We start from the raw sequence: 24,873 nt of genomic DNA, 5'->3' as shown, positions 1-24,873 counted from the left end.
TCTTCTGGAAATGTTCCAGAAATTTTAATTTCGTACTTCGATTTATATCAATTTGGTTTTGGGTTTGGTTTGGGCAAAGACCTTTTCACATGCAGAACATCGAAACCATCTGCCACCCTAAAGCTCTAAAAATAATAGCTGCAAATTGTTAAACAAACTCGTGGAACAAAATGCTGCGAGCAGAAGCGAGGTTTGATATATCCTATACGATATGTCTCCATGATTCATGACGTCATTGTACTTTACTGGTACTCATTAACATTCGTTTCTTCTTTTTTTCTCTCACTTTGGTATATGATTCCCCCAAAGAATATTGTGTGTCACTATATTTTTATTTCACCACAAATCTCGACCATAAAGATCCTGCATCGTCAAGTGCAAAGACTTATTCAAAGGATTTATTTTGTACAGAAGTATTGTGTAAAAATACTAATGCATGCATACATGATAAGCATGCTATACATCATGCACAGTCCAAATTCGACGTCACTGTCACAGGTTATGAAGCGTATCTCTCCACTACCATCCCATGGCCCTAAAATGCATAATTGAACAATTTCGTGAATAGAAATCACCAAATTAAAGTTGCTGAAACGCGATCTGTGATCCGTCGACTACACAAAATGACTAAACTTTGATTAAACAAAATCTATAGGCCTGGCCGTATTTATTTTGATCGCATTTTGCATGGATATAGATAGATAGGCAGTTTTTGATACTGATAACAAATACCAGGATTAAATAATTCCGTGGTAATCACGGTTTTTATATCCTTCAAACATTATTCCACCGAAATACTTAAACCATTCAAAATTCCAACTATAATTAGAGAAATTCGACGGAGTAGACCTGTGCATGGCCTGGAGTTTCCCCAATGTTCATTTTTAAGCACGCTTAATTCGCGCTGTTTATCTAAAGTGCAACTTACCTGTCCACCAGCAGCGCAAGCAGCAACCAAAGCATATTTTCCATCTTCACTGTTCAACCTGTTGGCGGCGGTTGTAACAAGACGTACACCCGTAGCGCCGAACGGATGACCAATGGAAAGTGATCCTCCCCACGTGTTCAACTTATCCATAGGAATCGTGCCAACCTACGTCGTTGAACAACAAAAGTTAAGACTTGATAAGATGTGTTGTAATCCAGAGGAAAACGTAAAGTAATTGGAATGACAGTAGAAAATACTTTTTAGTTACTGGCAGGGCCGTAGCTAGAAGCTTAATTCTGGGGGGGAATTCATCTTATGAGTTATGCCCGACTGATTTCTTTTGTACGCTTTTGTTCCCTTGGTAGATAAGCATGTAATATATGAATATACCCCCCCCCCCCAATTAAGCGGTCTAGCTACGGCTCTGCTTACTGGAAGAACATTGAGAGCACAATTATAAGCACTGTTTACATGCAGGCTTCCATAATCTTTGAGATAGAGATGGTTACAAAGAAATATGCACGCCCCGGCCTTTTCAAATTTGCGTGACCTCATTTTGAATACGAGTTATCCTCATTTATAAAACATTCAGTTCAAAAACTTTTCAAAGCCATAAATAAGTTATATTGTCTAGAGTTTAAGTTTTTCCTATTCATCGATGGCCACCTTAATATTTCTTTCATAATAATTTAAAATTATTTTGATTCTTCGTTGTTGCTATTTCTATTCATTTTACGGCATTCACGGCATATTTCTTCTCATCATGCAATTGTATGTATTAAATGCGTGGTTACCTTTTCTTTTCTTCCCATATAATTTTTGCCAAACCAATCTGAATCCATCGCTTTCAAATTAGACAAGACTTGTCCCTAACGTAAAAATATTAAATAAATAAATCAACGTATATGCGACAAAACCAAGGAGCAATGATAGAATACATGGCCAACCCAACTCTTAACAGTGAATGCCACATCGAACTACCTTGTCATGCAGTTATGTTCGTTGACCTTATGTATGAATTGGACTTTCACAGGACAGGAATAAACAAAACACTATGTTTAAAGAACGGGGCCGGCAGTTCCATACACTAACATTGATCCCTCTAACAGATCTTTAACATAATACACTATTGGCCTGGTATTTCATAATTGTACCAAAACCACTGTAACCCAAATAGCTTATTATTGCCGTTTTTTAAAAAAGTCAACCTTGTGTATGATCTGTCAAATACTCAAAATGAGCGGTCAAACGTATCACGCATGCGCCAAGATGCAGAAATAGCAGGCAAAGAAGGCAAAAGGAAAACCGCGGACTTTACTGGTGTCTTCTTGCGGCAGATAGGAGAATAGTAAACGGCGCAAACGCTTGAGTTAGTGATACAAAATATTTCAACGTGTGTACTTACAGCGAACGCTTCATGGTACTCAAACACATCAATATCTGTCAACTTTAGAGATGCTTTTTCCAAAACCTTAGGGGTTGCATAAGCTGGTCTACATGAAGAAAACGTTCCGTGATCACACGTGAGTAATAAATACTGGCCGGGAATGCTTTATTATGCATTTTTAGAAAATATCGCAAAGCTTACCCAAGCAGAAGTTGATCTTTTGGGTCTTGAGATACGTAAACATATTCCCTGAAATTAACAAAATGTTAAGGGAACCAGATCAACCACTATAGTGCCAATTAATTTGTGTGTAGTGAAGAAACCCTTACTAACAATGACTCAGGTGTATGGATTAATATTGTGATGTTTAATTCTCCTCCGAGTAACCAACGAGACAATCAAGATGGTTTTCCAGCCTGCCAGGTTGGTTACTCAGAGTAGCAACATCACAATATTAACTTATATAGATATGATCAATACGATCGCACAACAATTCGTTGGGAAAATTTATGACTGTTTCATTCCGTTCACCGAATCCACCAATATTATACATAGGTTGCAATATTACATGCATATTATATTCATGGCTATAGGTTTAGGCGCTTGTTTGAAGGAACAAAAATACACAACATGCTACAGAACGTTTTTTGCTTGGGACCTTGACGGATACAATATATAACTACAAGCAGGATTGTTGTACAGGATGTTGTATATGATTACCTCAGATATGCTTTTGGTTTAAGACCTAACGCGAGTGCTTTCTCTTCTGTCATAAGAAGGCACGCAGATGCACCATCAGTCTAAAAACAAACACAAATACATTCATTTATACTGAATCGAGGATGTCATGTTGATAGTTACTGAAAAGAATGACAATTATACGACCATTCTACACAATTATTCAAAATGTTTTTTACTCTTCCAACAAGTGCTGATCGACAAATAGCTACCTTTCGTTCGCGTAATAACTGTACAGGAGAAAACTTATTAAAACATTTTTGGATGCTGTATGCTTAAACGCTCAGTCATTAATTATACCCAGCGCTGATTTTCTTTGTAATTTTACGATGTGAGAAATATTATGTTAAGTGATGATTTATATTGCCAAACTAAAAATATTGGAAGCATTTAAAATAGAAAGTATAAAATAGAACGTTTATTGACCCAACACACAATTCGACGATGTTACCATGTTAATTCCTAGTTTACTATATGCGGCTTTTAACACTCGGCCACATTATACGCCTAGAATATATATAGCGATTCGACGTATAACCAGAATTTAGCCTTACCAGAAATGAAGCATTTGCCGCAGTAACGGTTCCATAAGGTCTGACAAATGCTGGTCGCAGTTTTGCCATATTCTCTAACGAGGAAACACGAATACCGTTGTCTTTGCTTACAATAACAGGTTTGCCTTGAGGAAAAATTGAATCCATATGTTATTCTTACATTTAAAGTATACACATGTAACAAAGCTATCCACTTATTGTGGTTATCTTTGGAATAGCTGTTCTCTGAAACCTATACCGTTTCATCCTATTTGATACATGGACGCTCCCCGTTAACTAAATGCTAATAAGATTCAAAAAATCCTGGTGGGAACCCATGCATGCATGAAACTTGTTGCGGTAAATTTTTGATAGCTACATGAGAAATTTGGAAATTGGTTAAACCTCGGATGTTAAAAAGCCAGTTAATTAATTCGCACTGTTGTGACATCTGCGAAAAACTGTTAAAGATTAATTAACAAGAAGCAATGGGTCTCGAATTTTCCGTTATCGGATGATAATGTAGCCTGTGTGCATGTAGAAATTCCCTTCAATACCTGGCACTTTGTAGTCCAATAAATCAGACAGATTACCAGTCTAAAATAATCAATAAATTCACATTCGTAAAGATGACTTATGAACACATGCAGTCAATGATTACGGCAAAATGGAACTAGGCTTCAGATGAGCCGACCATGCTTCGTCCCACGACAGTAGATATGGCAAAATTGCAATGAGGTATACAACGTAACCACGCGCTGAATCTCACGACATTGAAATAAATTAATTCAATGAAAAGAAATGAAACTGCTCCAGTTCAATATGTTGCTATAAGTATCAACATGCATTTACCTTCGTTGCTTGATCAGCCAAGGTATGTGATCGCAGGGCAAACTCGTCCTATAAATATAAAAAAAATATTGTAATTACCGTTATACCTGGGCTAAGTGGATGGTGTTGCTGCATACATGTCTGTAAAATTACCGCATGAACTTGTAGACTGCCCCTAAGTACCCGTAAATATCTCATTGTGCATATTAATCCATAGACTGTGTCAAAAAATCCTTTTTGAAAAATCCGTTTCTAAATCGTTTTCAGTGAAAACACATAAACGAGAAACTCATTCATTTCCGATTTACTTCAATCCCCCAAGTTGTAAAAATATACAACACTGTTTCCCTTGGTGTCATGCATACTGTCATGCATGGTAAGAAAATAATTGGAATATTTCCCCCACATACCTGCTCTTTTCGTGTCACACCAAATGATGCACAAAGCCTATCAATAAAATATATACGCATTACTTTAAAAAGTCATGAACAGAATCTACAATTGAATGAAAAATTCTAGTATTCAAAGGTCATGCAAAGGCTAGAAGAAGATGTGACGACATTTGCACGAGAGCAGTCGTAACGTAGAGCAATACCTGTCACCGCTGTGTCCCATTGTTTCGTTGGTGGAGAACTCAGCCACAGCTGGTAGCTGTAAAACAGCATACAGGTAATGTTGGAACGGACATTTCGTATAGCAAAAAAATCATACACGAGATATACGGGTGATATAAAAAATGCTATAGTAAATTCGAACAGAATAACGAAGGACAACCTGCAACTATCATTCTTTGTTTGAAAAAAAGTAAATTGAAGACAATTAACAATCCATCGTAGTAAAAAAGATGGCTTCGTAAAAGGCATGTTGGTGAAATGTACATGTGAATTGAAATTTGTTTACCTACACCTGGCCTACATGTGGTGGTTTTTTTAAAGGAATTTGCTTATTACTAATAGTAAGTTAGTAGAAAATTAGATCTACTTGCTACCAGATTGAAGGCGTCATACATTAGTCAAAAGGGAGATTTAGCATGGGATCGTGAACTTCAAAGACGACGTGAAAATGGCCAATAAATGGCGTGGCATGTACATATTTAGGTGCATGCATATCACACCATTTATTCGCCACGTCGTCTTTGATTCCACGTCCCCATGCTTATAATCTCACTATTAGTAGTTATCATACCTCAGGTGAAAAATGTTTTGGTCTAATAGAGGAAAGTAAACCCAATCTTGCACCCAATGTCTTGGCTTTGTTCAAAGACAGCAATATCTTTCTCAAGGAGCGATTTACTCTGATTGGCACGTCAGACATAGTTTCAACACCACCAGCAATGACTGCATCCGCTCCACCACTGGCTAGTAGTCCCATTGCTGAAAACAGGAAACACATGTTATGTGCAGCCATATTTTTCATGCATAATTACTACCTACAAACGAAAATTTTGTGATGTTGGATTCCGTTCCTCCTGCTTAAATCGAAATTAAGTTATACAAAAAATGCGAACAGGCAACAGCTGTCTTTGTTGTTTGATTCACAACATGGCGCTACTATTTGAAAAATACATCTGATGAAGTCATATATTTAGAAATGCAAATATATGCAACCACCTACTACACGCTGAGCTTAGAACAAAAATGAGTCAATCAGAAACCAGAGCCTCGAAAAAATGAATTTAGTAATTCTGCCAATTGTAAATTTTGGATTTTGCATATGACACAGTTTCTGGCACATTATATATGTTATAATAGAATCCAAGTTCAAGCCATATAAAGTAGGCTTTATTCAACATAAAATGTCTAATTATTATTACAAAACATGGCGGCGAAATTCCTCTCTAGGGCAGAGAGCGCTGATCTTTATACCCAAGGCTTGAGCACAGCAACCCAAGCCATACATAATCAGTTAATAAGAATCATAACAATATGTATATAGTAACTGCTCCTCGCGCCTTGTGATGTCGTCAACTCAGATACAGCTGGTTTCTGGTCATGGTATTTTTCCATTCTACCGATTAAAAGAAATTAATCCTTACCTGACGTTATGGATTGATTTGACGATATACACGCCATTGTGACGGTATGAGCAGGAATCTTGTCGGAAAATCCTGCACCTAAGGCAGCCTAAGAATAACAAATATGTTTAATAAACGTGTAAACATATGCAATATTTGAAAACACCAACAAAGCGGCCCAAAAACTGGCCATGCCTGGTTCTTATTACGCCGTTATACTGTAAATGTTACACAACATTTTACTGCGCCCTCACTTCTCTAGCTACGTTGCTTGTCTTCACTTCTTGAATGACAGTACCAAACACAATGTAATCGACAACGTCTAAAAGGGCAAACAGTTTTAATTTAGCGATCAATGTTAAAAACACAGTATACATATTGAAAAAAAACATGTCGGTAAAACGCAGCTTGTTCACGCTGTAGAAATTGTTTTATTGTAAGCGATGGATTCCCAAAGCAAGGATCTCATATTAAAAATGTAACCACAGGGGGCAGGGACCGTTTGCTAGGGCCTGTTACAGGTGAATATTAGCACATATTATGTTACACGCGGTCTAGATGCAGCCATACACAAAAGTAAAAACGAACTATACTCAGTATAGGTCTCGTATACAATCTCGTATTTTTAGTAAAAATTGAGTCTTGCTTAGATTTTAGGTGGTGAAATCATCGTGAACAAAAACTATATTTCATTTTTCCAAGGTTGTTCCCTCCATCCTTCCATAGCTTTTCAAATATATAAAGGAAAGTCTGGTTATGTTCCAGCTGCAATTCTAAGTTATTTATAGACCAGTAGTTTTTTGCAAAATGTGTATTTACGAATGATTCTAACCTTTTGGACAACCAGTTCGCTTCAAAAGGCCTCTGTGAAGATAGAGAATAAAATAGAGGTCAAAGATCATGCACATTTAAAATACAACCACCTATACACCGTGGAAAGACCTTCATACATGCATACGGGGTAGATAAAATCAACATTAGTGTGTTGCTGTCGCTCCAGAAAAAGTGAATTACTTACTGCAGTGCACCTCGAGCCAAATCATGAGCCATTATGTCTTTGTAACTAAAAATGAAATCATAGTTCTCGTTGTTTAATTGATAACTGAAAGAGTGGCCACACGCGGGACACTATTTACAACCAATGCATGGGAGTAGTTTTCCGACAGACAGTTGTTCTTCCTAAACTGATGACTAACATAATTTATAAAAAAAAACAATATAATCATGTAATATATCAATAAAAATTAAGATAGAAATTAAATATAAGAATGATTAAGCTATATATGTATAGTAGAAATAAATAATAGTACAATAGTATAAAACAGTAGAAATACAGGCAAATTACTTTTCTCGGCAAATTGTTTTTCGTGTGTAAAAATGGACTCGTTGTTTCTAAACTATGTGGTAAGTGCTTAAATGGAGTTTAATTCGTCGAATGTATCATAGAAGCCAACAATATTATTCCTAATTTTGTTTCTGGTTAATCCTGTCTTGAAAAGAGAAATGCTATACGCGAATAAACGGATATATACTTACTCAGAACCCGAAACCAAGAATGGTGTACGCACGCCATCGACCAAAACAATATTTTTCCCCTTGCTCTTTGATCCTAAAAGAATTAAGCAAAACATTTGATTCATTCACGTGATTCATTAGTAAACCACATGATTAATGGCTGCAATCATGTATCTACCTAATATGAACGAGTTTTGTGATTTGCTTTTTGTAACAATAGTGAAAAGTGTTTATGATTCGTTCTTTTAGACATCAATTTCTAGCCTCCAATTTGGTTTATCCCAGAGTCTCCGTTTCCTCGCTAGGGGTTCGCGGGCTCGCAGCACGAGACTGGTTAACACAGTGCTTTTGATGGAATCATGGTATGCTAATGTTGATTAAATACAAACAGGTGTTGATAGATGGCTAAGCGCATTTTCTATGAACGTCGCTGGTCAAAATGGCTGCCAAAGTATAACAATATAAGTATATAATCGCTCGAAATTCATTCTTGCATGGTCATGCAGTTATTATCCGATGACCGACCGTTATTTTGAGTCCCGTGTTTAACGTCTATAGTTAGCATTTGTCGCGTCTTCGGTGGCAAAAAAACCCCACAGGAGACTACGTATACAACGAAAATTAACACAATATATTGTATTTTCCTTATATACCTCTGAGGCCATTTGATTCGTTCTTCTTTGATGTTGAAATATTTCTCGACAACACTAAAGGAATGCTCAATATAAGTACCACGCATGAATTCAATGATTTCTAATTGCAATTGATTTAAAATTGTGTTATTACATTGCCAGGACAGGTTCAAGCAATAAAGATTTAACATATATTTCAAAAGAACATATAGTTCGTTTCTTAAATATAACCTGCAGTACTTTCGATGAAACTAGGAAATTGTATCAGTTATGCATTGGTGCCTGCACGTCCATGTCCATACATGGATAGATATATATATTTAACTTAGATACCCGTTACATTATTACTTTAAATCATTTATACAGCTATACAGCTGGGGTATATATAAAAAAGGTTGCACAGTAAGATAAATGTTTTATAAATGAAACATTATGCAGCTATTCATGATATTCCGAAGTAGCTAAGTATTTTAGACTTGTTCGATCTATATTCAACAGTAAAAAATCTAAAACATCTAAAAAATCGTACCCAGTCCCAGATCAAAGGACAAGGAGGTGTCTTTCAAACACTATCTAAGACTGCACTTATATCTTGCAGGCACAAAAATGATCGGTTAGAAATAAATTCTTAAAAATTCAAACTTAGGCTTTCATGCCATAATATTCCTAAATACGCAAGGATGATCAAAAGAACAATTGATTCTTTCCCTAACTAATTACACATGCATGCACTATTGTAATAAAAACAGAAAAACCCAACAAAAGTTAATAGGAGGATGGAGAAGGTAAATTCGCCCTGGAGTTGATAATGCTTTCCCCTGAAACTTCAGTTTTTCAGATAACTTTAGCCCTCAAAACTGAAATAAAATATATTTCTAGAGATTTTAAGTTGGTTCCACGTTAACCGAGAAATTGATTTCTATTCGATAGCTAGTCCCAGTCCTTTCCCGCCATTTCAGATATCCTGAATTTAATATATGCACTGGATAAATGAATTCCACATATACTCGAACACACGAAGGATCTATTGTAGCAGAAAGTGACAAACGGGAGAAATTAAGGTGTCACAATTAACGTGGCCTTGAAGATCTTTAGGGCTTCATTCTTCAACATTGTTTTTGTCCAAAAGAAGATGATTGAGTTAATGCTAGAGTTAGATATCGTCAGGGTGGTAGACCAGTTCTGAATTGTTTGAAGTACGTATATGTCAACACTTGTACCTATGAAATACGTCAACATTACTGGCAAGAAACAGAGAAGAAAGAAACATAGAACAACCATGAAACAGCTTCGCACTTGCTTCACTTCTCTCATAAATATTTTCTTTCGTGTTAAATCCCCTACGCTAGTACCGTCTTGCAATGTATTTCGCTGAGACCGAGACAACCTTTTTACAACAATATATATTTTGGAGTAAGCGAATGCGCTCGATGAGAAAAAGAGTGCTGCCAACACCACAGTGAATTTTTTAACCAATCCTTCAATCGCAATAGAAATAATGGCAACTGATATCATTACCACGACGCCTGTACAAACGTAGATCATAATTTTCTTTTTTGTCAATTGACTATTATAAGACAAGGGATAAATCACCGCGATGTATCTTTCCAACGTCAAGGAAGATAGCGTCAAAATGGAAACTCCACTTGGTAGAACCGATAATCTATATGCCAGAGTTGCTACATAGCAGTTTGATATTCCTCCTATTCCAATGGCGAGAAACACGAGAAATAAGGGTATTCCTAAAATGCCAACCGCTAAATCTGCCATCGATTGGATCAGGATAATAAAATAACACAGCTTGTTCTTCAGTTGAGAGGATTTCACGACAGTAATTACTGAAATAGCATTCAGTAAAATAGTCGGAAATATCAACATAACATTAACGGCAAAAATGAGAATGTGATTGAACACATGATTTCTCCATGGTAGTTTCCTTATAAAGGTATGTTCTTGACCAAAAATAAAGCATATTTCAGTTATTCCTTGTTCCACCGACTGGTTCATGTTGCAATGATTCCCCGGTCGTTAGGGAGATTAAGTTGAACAAACCAATCAAACATATCAACGACTCAAAAAGTATATGGAATTATAAGCACACATTTCCCAAGCACATTTTGTAAAATATTAAGATATAACAATCTCTTCTAGTACTCGTAAATCAATATTACTAAATGGAAGTCGGAACAACCGATAAAAATTGTAACAAAGCATTAAACCAAACAGCTATAGACCGGTGGAAGCAGTATATATGGCTATTGTTGATATAGACAGGTGCAAGCAGTATATATGGCATGGTAATGTTTATCTTTATTACATATCATGTCATTATTACTACTAATGAAACTCAATTCAACGCCCAAAATGAAGCTATATACCCGAAACCATGACTTGCGTTAGCTAAGAAAGACAAAGGCTGCATATTTGTCTTGAAATTTCTTGACCATTTTATCGAAAGCCTCAGTTTGTTTTAAATATATAGCTATATATATAGGATCATGACACAATATATACGGAGCACATGAGTTCCTCTTGGGGGACACATGCATGCAACACCCTAAAGTAGCTAAAAGCAGACAGCTGGAAAGCAGCAATTATCTCTTGTCTCGCTTTATCAGATGTGATTCAAATTATCATTTTCCAATATTGTATTATTTTATTAAATATCGTACGCATTCTTTTGTATTCTTTATTATAAGCAAGCATTACTAAAAAGTGGTAGTTATATTCATTGTTCCTGTGATGCGTATTTTGTTTACAGAAACTGATAAGCTGGAAAAATTTAATATAAAATTTTATGAAGTTTTTCATGTACGTTCCCTATATGGACGATGAAATTAAAGTGAATGAGGTAAACTATTTAAACTTTAACATCAAGGCAAAATCAGAATAATTATTCTGCATGACTTTATTTTGCGCTTCATGCATGTAAAATTCTTCTCGAATATAATCGCAGATGATATATGTATAACGAGTTAGATAGAGCATTGTCGCATGACTTCCTGCCAACTAAAGGGTTTGCATTCCTGCTAGATTATATTTTTCTTCTAATCAAGTAAATATAGAAGTAATCTAGGTATAAACTTGAAGTACATTAAAAATAACACAGTATATGCCAATACAATAATCAACTACGTATAGCTACTGTCATGCATATATCCTGGAACATTTAAAATATGACGAAATGTGACAAATTTTCATTTTTTTGGCGACCAAATGTCCCTCAGAATCCTTACAGCTTCTTTTTTAAAAAGTGTTTTTGTCCAAAAGAAGATTATTGAATTAATGCTGGAATTAGTCATTCCAAGAGTTGTAGCACAGTTTTGGATTGTCGCAAGATCATATTTGTCAACACGTGCCCCCACGAAATATGTCAATATTACAGGCACGAAACAGAGAAGAAAGAAACATAACACAACAATGAAACAGCTTCGAACTTGCTTAAGTTCTCTCATAAATATTTTCTTTTTGGTCAAATCGTTTACCGCGGTATTGTCTTGCAGTTTGTTTTGCTGGGAACGAGCTAACTTTCTAACAACCATATATATTTTGGAGTAAACGAACGCGCTGAAGAAAAAAAAGAGTGTTGCCAATACCACTGTGAATTTTTTTATCAATCCCTCGATAGAAAGAGAAAGAACGGCGATCAATAACATCACTACGACGCCGGTACAAACATATATTAAAATTCTTGACCGTGTCAATTTGGTACTGTAAGAAAACGGATGCAAGATTGCTACGTATCTTTCCATCGTCAAGGAAGATAAGGTCAGAATAGAAACCCCAATTGGTAGAACCGATAATCTATAGGCCAGAGTAGCAACATAGCAGTTCGATATTCCTCCCAATGCAGTCATAAGGAAAACAAGAAATAAAGGTATTCCGAAAACGCCAACAGCCAAGTCCGACACTGATTGCATCATGATGATAAAATAGCACAGCTTGCTCTTCAGTTGGGAAGATTTCAGAATAGTAATTATCGAAATACCATTTAGCAGCACCGTGGGAGATATCAAGACGATATTGACAGTAAGGATGATGTAATTGACCAATAGATTATCTGACGGACGTTTCCTTATAAAGACATGCGTTCCACCAAAAATGGAGCATGATACTTCATATGAACCTTGTTCCACAGACTGATTATTCATTATGCAATGATTGTCTCGAACATCAGAAAGATTGAAGTCGGCAAAAGCTCCCATGAAGATAAAATCCTTTCATTTTCTCCAATATTATATCAACGAAAACAATTCAGGATTTGAGAATGCAAGAAACATGCAGTTTTCATCAACGCGGCATTCTTAAGCTCATGCAATATCCTCTAGAACCTTTTAATTGTTTAATATTACGACATGTTAAAAGCCGGTATTTTTGATGACAACTCTAATAAAGCGTTTAAACAGCTTGACAGGTGCAAAGCGCGAGATTTCATATAGCTATGATGGTTATTGCTAACATGAAAAAAATCTATCATCATTAAACACACTTCAGAATTCAGTAATGAAAAAACATGCCAGGGCAGCATCGAACTTAATAACTTTCTTCAAACATTGCATTTAAAAATCCAATAGTTGTTAAGCAACCAGCCAACCACAAAACGACAGACAGCTGGCAAATACTAGGCAATTTCTCAAACATTACTTATGCAAGCAATCAAATTGCCAATATTTCACAATTTACAAATGTGTAATATATGTAAGTAAACTTTTTTTATACTCCCCACATAAAAACTTTCTCATTGGTTACTGTATGACCATTTGAGGTACAGGATGAAAACATTAATAATTAATGTTTACTTATATATTTTAGATCATAGATCTGGTAATGAGTTGAAATTAAATATTTTTAGAAATTAGTTAAGAAATGGCTGCAGCTGGAGTACTACTATATCCACAATGGGCTTTGAATTTTATTAGGTGGAAAAAATAATTTTATGAACTTCTAAGACCTCCTGATCAAGAGACCACAAGATACTTTTGAAAGAAAGTTGAAAAGAAATTCTTGAAGAAAGTTCCATAACATATCACTCCCAACCTCATACCCACGATGCGGGATCATGGAACAAAGGTAATAAAACCCTGGGTATGAGGTTGCATCACTCCATAACCAAAATGATACTATAAATCTATAATTATTTATTATTATAGATTCCTCAATGAAGGAGAAAAGTAGAGCACAAAGAGAAAACAATAGTTTGGTTAGCAGCTGTCATTTAAAGACTGGAATACAGAACTAACCTCATCTGTAAAATCCTTTGTGAAAAGAGGAATTTAAAAGAAAAAAAGATATGATTCAAGGCCCTCAATTCAACCTACAGAAACCATCAACTAATAAGAAACCTAGAAACACCAACCAATAAAACATTGGAAGTTCCTTGCAACTAGCTATTACTATACACAAGTGTCAAACAAGCATTTCAAATTAAAATATCTTCTTTGAATGCATGATTGCAATACAATTAGTCATCCTATTAGAAATTATTTTCTTGTCCATTGAAAAAACATAGTTACTAGTTAAAGTGCCTATATCACTTGTGGGATCTTTACAGATTTGAATAGAGCTTGAAAAATAAGTTTATAAGTTTTGAAAATATTGGTTGGGGGGGACTGGGACTCAGGAATGATTTGCAAACACACCGTCTTTTATAATGTAAACATGAAGAGTTTCACTGTATGTATTTTTAATTCATGATTACTATGTAAGCTATGCCACTGTAAAATTCTGAATTTTCGTGCCCCTGTTTCTTATCAAGTTTGATCATGCAATAATAGATGTCACTGCTACCTACAGAGAAGTATTCTGGTTTGATATACAGGTTTAATATATATCTGGTCAGATTTCTATATTGCATTTTCTGCAAAAAAGCATAGAAATTTTAGATATACTTATTATCAGTAAAAATGCAAAATATCCAGCAGCATGATTGCTTTTAATTCAATAGAACTTAAAAATTAAAATCAAGAATTGAGATGGGAAACAAGGTCCAAATAGTATGTGTTTGGATGGAAAGCAGTGGGTGTTTGTCTTCACTATTTTCAATATAATGTAATTATACTTATACTTTAGGCTTGTGGACTTTAAAAATCTATTTTAAGCTAATTCACTTACATCACCATGCAAAAATTACAAGAATATTAGTTTTAATTTATTAATGAATTTCTTCGAAAACATGTTTAGTTTGCCAGAACATTGAAGGGATGAAGAGACATAAGATATTGCAAAAAAAGGTGCCTAAAGTATGCAAAAAATGTTTCAACTGGTTTTGATTTGATCAAGTACACATTCTAATATCCACAAATATCTTCAAAATTCAATTAATTAGATTCTTTGCCAATCATGTGTACACCAGGTAGTGCTAACAGTACAAATAATTTGTGTGCTAGATATTCCCAGTGTACTGTGTAACCTTTATTTCATATTGGTATTTAGTGGTTCCTCTATATTAAATCCATTTATAAGAATCCCGTTTGACTAGTTTGAAAAATGTGTACAAATTGTGTGAAAATTTGCAAATATTTTTTTATAACGAAACCATTACAATCTATAATTTTACAAGATATTCAACTGGTATATTTTAGATTCTAAATAAAAGAAACTTGTTTAGGTTGAATGGGTTCAATTAACGGAGCACCTTACCGAGTATTATCAACCTTCGCATGAACTTTGGACTCTAAGTTTAATATATTTCACAGCAAAAAACGGCAATGAAAGGGCCCGTATTAAAGACTCAAAATCATACACAATTTTAGGACATCGCCCTCAAAAAAAATTTGATTGCTTATTTTACGCTCTCAAGTCTACCACTGCTTACCGGCGTTAGTCTCGTATGTTTTGATTCCGGTGAAAAGCCTTCGCCATAATAGACCTTGTGTTCTTGCAACTTGCAAACTAGCCGCCATCTTGCCACGGAAAACACGACACGGCGAAACACGACAGGCGAAAATACGCCGGTGGTACGAATACCCGGGTATAATTGCCGGGTACATCACAGGAAACAGTGTCCACGACACGGTATCATCTTCTTCAAAAGTTTGTCAGAATATTTCTTTGAAAAAGTTATATCGTGAAGCAACTTTATATCAAGATGACTCATCTCTACCAAAGTAGTTGTTCATTCACTCGGGTAAATCGTTTAAAGCGTGAGCAGGTTTTACGTGTGGATTTGTCGTTTTGACCTGTGGCAATTCGTTGGAAGCTATATAGATTCAGAATTTCAAACATATACACATTTTTAAGTCAAATTGTGACAATTCTTCTCCGCATGCTGCAGAGTATGTTAGGGAAAAGTGGAGACAAGTGAAGTACGATTAAACAACTGAAGAATTTTGTGAGATATCAAAGCTTTGAACAAAAAATTTAGGAAATTTCAAGGACTGTTGACTGTGATACAGATGGTTTAATTTTGAATAAGTCACCATGTTAAGTATGGAGACTGGTTAGAAAGTAACCGAAAGAAACTCATTAACTGCCAGCAAACATGGCTAGTCCCCGAGCAAGGAAATCAAATGTGATAAATCGTTTAAAAAAGAAATTAAATGATGGAAAGGAGTCATTGGCTGATCAGTTTGAGTTTAAGATGTTTGTTGCCTTTGTGTTCAAAGATAAGGTGAGGAAACCACATATCCTTCTCTGTCTTTTGTTAGTCCTGATCTCTTGTACCTACAAAATGTTCCATTGGTATGGCATTTGTATGGTACTCACTTTTATAGGCACGTCGATCCTGGATTGGTCCGTGCATGATGCACCAATCTAGAACATAGAAATTATAAAAAAAATATTACAGACGCATGAAGTGCATAATTAGGTTGCTATCCATGGGGAAAATTTTTGTTTCTGGTTTAATTGTGAAGGCACTTATTGGCTGTGAAAGCATATGTCAACAGCAGTGATCATGGTGTGATACAAAATGTTTCATTTCAAACATTTACTATGTATATTTCAGTTTTTCAATCAGAGGATTTGGTTTATTTGTAACAGTAAAGACATTCAAAGATTTATTTAGTATAAAAGGGACTTGTAAGTGCATGTTTATATGACCTCGTACAATAAGGTGAATCAATTGAAGAATTAAAATTTCCCATCTGGGGCCACCACTGCTGCTAGCTTGTGTTGATCTGAGCATGTTTATGTTATTATTTGCAACAAGTGCCAACAACATCCATTTTTCTTATCCTTGAATTATTTAGCATAAGAAGTCTGCACTGTTTGAAGTCAGTAGGGTTGTTTCAGTAATGACCAATGATTATGAAAAAAGCATTCTTAAAGGAGCTGAGGTATATGTATTGTTTAGTCTTCAGCACATTATGTTTTACATAAATTGTTAACTTGAAATTGATCCTAGTTCAGATTGCTTGTTTATTATTGTTATATAAATTGTTATTTTATTTTATTATTTAACTGTCTGTTTAAGAATACAGAAACCACCTTCAACCTCAGGATAGATTTCAAACCTGCCTATTTCCTTATATATAGCAACATCGGTATAATTCAAAGCAACATCAGTTTTCAAAACAACATTATACAATTCTTGTAATTCAACAGACAACAATTAACCACCTACTCCTCTTTTCAAACTGATAGCTATATTAAGATAATATTTTGTATGTAAATAATAATATTTTTGTTTAGGACAATATCTATTCTATGGATAGTTCTGTACAGCTATTGGAGAAGGACATGGTGCAATTCCATGCACCTCAATACTGCTCTCTGAGAAAAGTAAGATACAGTTATAATCTTATTCTTAATAAACCTCTATAATTGACTTTAGTCCTGGCTAACTCTTTTCAGAAATTATTACAGATTGCAATTGACCATAACCAGAAAGTCTTTTGAAAAACAGGCATAAACAGGAGGTTATTTTCCTCCTTGTGATAATTTTCTATGTCCTTAAGTGCTTTTTTACCATCTTTTTTCTGTCATATTTATTCTTGATGCCTGCAATACATTCTGGTCAAATGTACAATGCATGCAGCCATCTTTTCCTCTATGGTCAATTATTCACACAATCTGAGTTTTGTTCCATCTGAGCTTGTTGTGTAATTTGTAAATGTTTATTACAGCCCCCTTTTTATACGATAATAATTGTTATATTATAATTGTAGGGCTTAAACACCTTTAACATATAATTTAACCAAAATTATGCTGCAAAAATTATCTGTCATGCAAGTTAGCATGTTATTCTCAGTGGAGTATTGTATGAATGTGAAAGCTCTCAATGTTGAAGGCTAAATTAAAAAGTTTTTTGCTGCGCTTCATGTTTTACAAGCTTTCCTCGTATTCTTCCAACATTCCTCCATTGTGCATTAGGAACCTTAAACATGTAAGACGGGAACAAGACGGCGACGGCTATCAATACAATGAGTAATTGAAAATAAATGAATAATTATAAAGACCTATGGGAGTTTTAGAGGTCGTCTACGTTCTGTTTACAACAGCAAAACGATTTTAACGTCGTAAAATGTAGGACGTCTGCATTTCCGGGTGAAGCGAAGCTGATTATCTATTTCATGATATAAATTATCCATAAATTTTCTAGAAGACACAAGACATAGTCTTCGATGTCTGCGATCATAAGATTTTATGTCTATACAGCCTCGTACCCAGGCGCTCTTTTGGAACACAAATGTTATAATTATAAAGATCATAGAGATTTGCACGTTCAGAAAAAAGCGGATTCCTTGATTCTCCAAGATTGCGTTACTTTTTATAGACACCCTGCATACTACCTTGCAAGTGTAAGTCAAACATGAATATATATTATACTCTGTGTATCTCCTCTATATAGGACGTGGTTGGATGCACTCGGGATATGGATTTCATTTTATGGCCCAGAAATGATTTGGAAAGAGTAACATGTTTCCTGTTTTCACGATGGAAGGGCGACAGTGAAGCCGAGTTTCAGCACATTGAAGTAAGTTGGATGACCGATTTCTGCATGTGCATCTTAGTACCTGAGTAATGTAGACTGACAAAGGGTTATTTTAGGAGCCTGAATTTCGAGTGGGAATCGTATCAAATCTTAATTGATTTACCGTCTCCTACTCGCAGTCATTATACCATCCTAAATACACACCAACCACGCCCGGTCTTGTCAACCACCTCCATCTGCATGTTAGCTCAGTGGCAAGAGCATGGCACCGATATCGTAAAAGGTTCGATCTCTGCCGGAGGACAGACGTTTTTCCCAACCCTTTCTGCCTTGAATTTTGAATTGTGTATGATCTCCACCCGAAATTAAGATCACCCTTAGATTATTTAGAAAATTACCCTAGATCCAATGGATTGCCATATAATCGTAATTGACAAATATCCAACTACTGTGATAAACATGTACGGCGAATAACAGCAAAATTTCAGTAATTTGGCTGGGACAGTGCAAACAGGCAATGAGTACACTTAATCGTCTAGCAAGGCCGATCTGCATGGAAAGACCTTTGTTGTAGCTAATTCCAATACACTATGCTTATAAGTCATTGATTTTTATGCATGGTTGTCTGCTGTGCGGCTAGTTATATTATCTGCCGCAATTCAAGCGATTTTTTTTTCAAATCTATGAACCAATTATTTAACGGAACTCGTAGTTTATCGTCTCCTATATATAGACAAGCCGTTTTTAAGGCTAAGGCTCATTGTTGGAGTAAACTCTATATCGCACGTTTAACAAAACTGCATTACTTGTATATCAGTCAAATCTGGATTCCTATACCAGGAAGCCTTTCTTGAAAGGCTTTTTGTACTACATATACGGCTATGCTTCTACTGTATGTCTGTGTGTGAGTCTTAACTCACACAAAAGAATTAAAAAATTGATTTATAAAAATGATCATCTCTGGATTGTCAAATTACAAATAATACAAATAATAGTTATATCTGCAGGTCGAATGGGAAAGAATGGTCTATGGCTGAACACAGAGCGGCCAGATATTTCTCTCGGCCAGATATTAATCTTAATTAAGAGAAATATCTGGCCGCTCTGTGTTCAGCTATAGACCATTCTTTCCCATTCGACCTGCAGATATAACTATTATTTGTATTATTTGTAATTTGACAATCCAGAAATGATTATTTTTATAAATCAATTTTTTTACAATCGTATTAATCATATTAGTTATATTTATAGACTTCGAAAATAGCTTTTTCGATTTCACCACTACTGTATAAATTGTGCATTTTTAAATATTGCAAAATTTTTCCTGTTTGTTTTTCTTAAACTTATAGGCATGAAACGACTGCTTCGAGATTAAGTATAATTACGTAACTGCAGATTATAATATATCAATTTTATAGGCGACGTTTCAGAATAACGTTGAAGATTACGAGAAGCAAATACTTCATATCCGCGAGAAGAACATGAGAAAAAATCTCATCGTAAGCAATCCAGCACAGAGTATGTTCTTGTTTCTGGATCACCAATATTGGCAGGTATTGTGGTGTTTAGAAAAATGTGTATATATAGGTGTTGTACATACAATGTTTTCCTATGTTATTCATTGTTAACACTGATAGATAATGAAAATAGTTTCTAAAGCGTTGTCACGATCACTAACCAACACGTTACATTGTATTTCAGTCTCGTGATTCCACTCTTTCGTTGTTCAAAGTATCGAATATATGTCTTTATTTGCCACAAGTAGGTATTCGCTTACTTTTCAACATCGCTATTTTTTTCTTTAATTCCTTATTTGGTAACCTTTTAAATCATGCTGGACTATAGTTCCTACTTAATTCCTATATATTTCCAGGATCATTTGACGCGCTGGAGTTCGAAGACTATGACTCAAGTTTTGCAACCATACCTTCCGGATTAAGACACTTCCACTGAAAACGAAATCCAATTGTGTGTATAGTAATGCTTAAAATATTTCTGTAAATTATATAAGTCTGAAATGTTCACCATGATGGTTATCACATATATATCCTGCATCTACAGATACATTTTGTAGTTCTACTTTAAAGAAATATATATTACTGTTGTACATTGTTCGCATCAATTTTGGGTAGTAAGCGATAAAAATAATTTTGCCTGCTTGGAAGTGACATTCGACTATGCCATGCAGAGAAAAGTTGTTACTATTTAAACCAATATGTCAATCGCCGTCCGCCCGCGTGGAAAACTACAGTTCTGATAAACTCTTACATACCCCGTTTACACTATATATACTGGATTCACATGCATGGTCACGATATCAGTCTAAATTGTTTAACGATATCTCTGTCCCCAGAACTTTTTCATTTGGCAGGTCGCATTAAAGCAATCATGCTATCATACTTTTGGGGAGTAGAATTCGCTTTTACATGGCTAATTTTGATGCCGTCGTCATGCGAATACGGCTTAGTGTAAACAGCCCTTTTGTACGTCCACATTGTTGAGGTAAAGACACAAAGTGTACTTCTGTAGAAGTGCAGTAACTCTCACGCGGGATATAATTTTCTGCACTGCAATCTCCTCTTGGTTTTTGGGTTCAAGCTGATGCCTGAAATTTCAGGCGAATTTTTCATGTACCAAATCGAATAAAAATGAACTTAATAAAAACATTAGCTCATATTAGGATTAGCACGTAAAAAGTTCGACGTCTGAACGGGCCGTAGGCATAGTTTAGACGTCACATTTTGGTCACGTGAAAGGCAATTCAAACAATTAATAATAAGATGACATGTTCATTATCATCTCATGCATCACCTATTGTTTGAATTGCATTCGACGCGACCAGAATGCGACGTTTCAACCCACTAACTCAACTATATACACCCAGCAAGTATAATATAGTTTGCAATTCGATGGAATTGTTTTTTATCTGAATTGGCGCAAGTAATGGCAAATGGCTAACAAGTTCAAAGTTGGTAACCGCGAAGGGTGACTGATTTTGCTACCACACAATTCTATAGCATGGAGTTGGGGCTTTGAGGAGGAGGTATCGTGAGATGATTGGGTGTTCATCGACATCGTGAGGATGAAATAAACCCTTTCTTGGTCCAATAGTTCGAGGTTTACTACTCGCTAACCGTGATTAATCGTGTAACTTGTGACGGCCTTGTTAATTGTATTTGTCTGTGGAACGATCTAGGCGTGTGCTAGTTTAGGCCGCGAAAAAACGAACAGTTCAACACGAGTTTTTTTCTCACTTTTTTTACAGCAGAAAACAGTAAAATACACAAATTATATCAATTTCAAAAAATTATAAAAAGGCTATGTTCTTTCTTGGTACGCCAGATGTAGAAAACTCGATTTTTTACTCAGTACCATTTTCAGTTACATGCTAGGTAATATGCTAGGTATTTTGTGAGGTTGTACGACTGGGCTCGGCTAGAAAAACTTTTTAAACTTTAAGTGCTAGAAAGAGCTTGAGCTATTGTAAAATAGCCGAATTTTGAACAGTTGGCCAACGCGAACATTATATAATTACTAGACTATAAGTACAATAGTTCATATTTGGTGTGCAATTCTAAAATAGATTGAAGGCTATACTTCCAACCAAAATGTATTTCATTCAAAAGACCTATATATGAATACGAAGTATCACTTTTTATATATTCTTCAATCTGTTTTAGTTTAATATAGTTTTTAGCATTCCCTAACAATTTTTGGCACGTGTTCGCTGTGCGAATTGCATTGAATAAAAAACTTTCATGTGCTATATCATGAAGTACACACTAACATTCGTATTTTCACTGTTCTTTTCGATTACTACATCACGTTTTGCAAGTCGTCGTGCGCCACACGTACATTAAAATACAAATCTGCATTCACAGGAAAAATCTAAAAAAAAATTTTTAGTCCATTTGGATAATACATTCAAACTAATGACATTCACATGTTTTGGAGATAAATTTGGGGACATTTAGAGTCGGAGACACGGGCGGAAAGGCCCTGACATAGTTTCCTAAAATGTGGTGGACCTTTCATGTAGTGTATGTATGCATTATCAGAAGGTGTTTCCGTTTAGAAAGGTTAAAATCCCAGCTGACTGAAATGCCACCTTACCGTTTAAAATATAGAAAAATTGTCTATTTCCATCCAACTGCACTGCTTTCCAGGATGGCGATCAAGATGATTGAAAATATGTATAAGAAACCAACGGGAACGAGCTTCCATAACTAAAGAAAAATAAATAAAAGTTTCGATATCACTTGGCGAACGTAAAGCAAAAAAGTTGATTCACATCTCCCCCACCTCAGGCACTATAGCGTTCTATAGCGTATTTATAATGTATAGCGCTACCGCTGTGCACAACCATGAAGGTCGACTCCCATAAGGTTGAGAAATGTATTGCCCTATAGCTGCTATATATAAATATGCGGTGAAACATAAAATAATTCAAATCCGACAATGAGGACTAAATTAGACGTCAAGTCCGCCCCAGCGTATCAGAGAGTGGGGGGGGAGGAAGGCTATGTCCTACAAAGAACACCCCAGTAAAATTTTAATTTTTTATAAAAACTTTCATATTTTGACCACCAAAAAATTTACGTGAAATTACAGTCATTGGTTTTTCTAAACAGAAGCGCTCAGAATATTTGAAGTGCTCAGTATGCTGTCATTTATGCTATGAGTGATGCAAATAATATTGAACGGCTTTCCATTCGTAAATTTGAATTTCCTCGATGTACATGCCCTGTGAATCAGTGAACAGATAAAAACTATGACATTTACAACATGGATAATGGTATGATTTATCCGACTGAATGCTAGAGTAAATACCTTGTAGGTTGTAGTATAACCCATGGCGAAGACGAACCATTGCACAAGCAAGATCACTGTCACCTCTGTAATGAAGAAAAATGATTGTATTAACTAGTTTGCTTTCAGCGTAAGACTTTGGTAAACAGTACTAAACACCAGCATTAGAACCAGTCCCTACTGAAATAACCTACGAGACAAACATAATATTTGATGCGTGTAACGAACCTGCAGAGTAATACCATTCAAGGTCCTTGAAGTAGACCAATGCACAGAAGATGGCCAAACACAAGGTGTTGTTCATTGTTGCTGCGCCATACAACTACAACAAGCAAAACTAGTTATGTCAATGATTTCCGTTCATTCCTCGTTTTCACTGTACTGAGAATTCCTGATTTCCGTTCTAATTTGTGCTTGGCAAGTATAGCAGAAAAGTAAGCAAATTCTGTATTGTCAATCAGGTTTGTCGTTATGTACAAATATAATTTATATAATTTATATTATATGTACATATATAATTTATTGATTATATGTACTGAAGAACACATTGTTCTTGAACACACCGTGCTATGGCAACGACCGGTCGCAAATTAGTTAAATAACTCCATTTTCCCAAACAAAAAACTCTCACCTGAGAGAAAGTCATGGACACGTTCTCTTTTTTCTTCTTGGCAGCAAAGAGAAGGGAAGAGACCAGCTCGGACGCGTTCGAGCAAATCGGAGTTACAACAAACGACACGTAGAACGCTTAAAAATAGTAAAAGTTAAAATAAGAAGTTTGACTCAAGACAAGGGTACAACCCCTACACTTAACCCCCAATAAACATTTCCTAATTAATATGCGTGTACACTAGTTGCTTACGTTCAAATTAGGGATTTTACACTACACTTGATTTATTGGCACGGCTGCCACGGCACGGCTATACCCGCTTCATCCGTGCTCGGCCTTCGTATTGGTAGCCTGAAGACTGATAAAATTGGGTACGGGCACCCATTTTATAGCCGTGCTGTGCCAATAAATATATTGTAGTATATTAACTACAACGGTAATGGAAGCATAAACCCAATGTTTGAATTTTTCATACTGAATTAAATTCATTTACGATTGATGATTTTCAAATTTTTAGAGAGAGGTCTGTTTCTTCCTTTGCCATTGCGTTCTGCTTAAAGATCCTATTACTCCTCTTGCAAATGCAGGATTTGTATATTTTCTTTTAGCGTTATTTAAACATTCTCCTAATTGAATTCTTTAATATAACCAATACATACGACTTATGTTGATGTAGCTACCGCCATTTTCGGCATTTTTTTCATCCGTTATACCACTGAGAACATCACACATCGGGTCGGAGAATATCGTCACCTGGGGAAAACATATCTTAACTTTTATGACAAATTAAAATTAGCGTTATGAACACATGCAGTTGACAAGACTTGAAATCAAGACTCAAAGATATAAAACACAAAGATAAACTTCATTCTCTTTATAAAAGAACCTAATCAGTATATAAACGTATTCTAAGTATACTGCCTTACCATTGCAACACCACCACTCAACATGAAGAAACACTTGAGTCCAACAATATATTTGTTCTCTTCTTCGTCTGCCGCC

General features: G+C 35.5%; 3 protein-coding genes across 3 annotated transcripts; 1 reads left to right on the top strand and 2 right to left on the bottom strand.

Annotated features, from left to right (window-relative positions):
- Positions 1–423: 423 nt before the first annotated feature.
- LOC114540421 (trifunctional enzyme subunit beta, mitochondrial-like) lies at positions 424–15,494 on the bottom strand. Its single transcript, XM_028560606.1, has 19 exons — positions 15,393–15,494; positions 8,600–8,653; positions 7,968–8,040; positions 7,450–7,494; positions 7,264–7,295; positions 6,686–6,753; positions 6,453–6,540; positions 5,603–5,790; positions 5,013–5,068; positions 4,828–4,864; positions 4,439–4,486; positions 4,144–4,183; positions 3,608–3,732; positions 3,036–3,115; positions 2,517–2,564; positions 2,334–2,421; positions 1,723–1,797; positions 929–1,093; positions 424–535 (listed from the first exon to the last, which is right to left on the bottom strand). Exons 1-19 carry the CDS (start codon positions 15,478–15,480, stop codon positions 500–502), a joined length of 1,434 nt encoding a protein of 477 aa, XP_028416407.1. The 5' UTR covers positions 15,481–15,494; the 3' UTR covers positions 424–499.
- A 79-nt stretch (positions 15,495–15,573) lies between these two features.
- Positions 15,574–20,508, top strand: LOC114540427 (uncharacterized protein C6orf62 homolog). The gene is made up of 7 exons (XM_028560611.1): positions 15,574–16,187; positions 16,768–16,854; positions 17,210–17,299; positions 18,369–18,494; positions 19,871–20,005; positions 20,154–20,213; positions 20,326–20,508. The coding sequence occupies exons 1-7, from the start codon at positions 16,059–16,061 to the stop codon at positions 20,389–20,391; spliced, it is 693 nt and encodes a 230-aa protein (XP_028416412.1). The 5' UTR covers positions 15,574–16,058; the 3' UTR covers positions 20,392–20,508.
- A 1,320-nt stretch (positions 20,509–21,828) lies between these two features.
- Positions 21,829–24,867, bottom strand: LOC114540424 (sodium/calcium exchanger NCL2-like). The gene is made up of 7 exons (XM_028560610.1): positions 24,798–24,867; positions 24,531–24,624; positions 23,893–24,008; positions 23,490–23,583; positions 23,283–23,347; positions 22,566–22,678; positions 21,829–22,340 (listed from the first exon to the last, which is right to left on the bottom strand). Exons 1-6 carry the CDS (start codon positions 24,819–24,821, stop codon positions 22,589–22,591), a joined length of 483 nt encoding a protein of 160 aa, XP_028416411.1. The 5' UTR covers positions 24,822–24,867; the 3' UTR covers positions 21,829–22,340; positions 22,566–22,588.
- Positions 24,868–24,873: the final 6 nt, after the last annotated feature.

Source organism: Dendronephthya gigantea, unplaced genomic scaffold (assembly GCF_004324835.1).
Source record: "Dendronephthya gigantea isolate DGI-Jeju-01 unplaced genomic scaffold, DenGig_1.0 000234F, whole genome shotgun sequence".
Lineage (NCBI taxonomy): Eukaryota > Metazoa > Cnidaria > Anthozoa > Malacalcyonacea > Nephtheidae > Dendronephthya > Dendronephthya gigantea.
Note: the sequence above shows the minus strand (reverse complement) of the source record. Positions and strands in the feature narration are given on the sequence as shown.

Bases quoted from the DNA above. Each gene is read 5' to 3' on its own strand.
- LOC114540427 (XM_028560611.1), top strand. From the start codon at position 16,059: ATGGCTAGTCCCCGAGCAAGGAAATCAAATGTGATAAATCGTTTAAAA. The intron at 18,495-19,870 runs GTAAGTTGGATG...TCAATTTTATAG, and splicing joins CCGAGTTTCAGCACATTGAA to GCGACGTTTCAGAATAACGT. The intron at 20,006-20,153 runs GTATTGTGGTGT...ATTGTATTTCAG, and splicing joins TGGATCACCAATATTGGCAG to TCTCGTGATTCCACTCTTTC.
- LOC114540424 (XM_028560610.1), bottom strand. From the start codon at position 24,821: ATGTTGAGTGGTGGTGTTGCAATG. The intron at 24,625-24,797 runs GTAAGGCAGTAT...TGTTTTCCCCAG, and splicing joins TGAGTGGTGGTGTTGCAATG to GTGACGATATTCTCCGACCC. The intron at 23,348-23,489 runs GTTCGTTACACG...TCTTCATTACAG, and splicing joins TGAATGGTATTACTCTGCAG to AGGTGACAGTGATCTTGCTT.
- LOC114540421 (XM_028560606.1), bottom strand. From the start codon at position 15,480: ATGGCGGCTAGTTTGCAAGTTGCAAGAACACAAGGTCTATTATGGCGA. The intron at 4,487-4,827 runs GTATGTGGGGGA...TTATATTTATAG, and splicing joins GTGTGACACGAAAAGAGCAG to GACGAGTTTGCCCTGCGATC. The intron at 2,565-3,035 runs GTAATCATATAC...TGTTAATTTCAG, and splicing joins AAACCAAAAGCATATCTGAG to GGAATATGTTTACGTATCTC.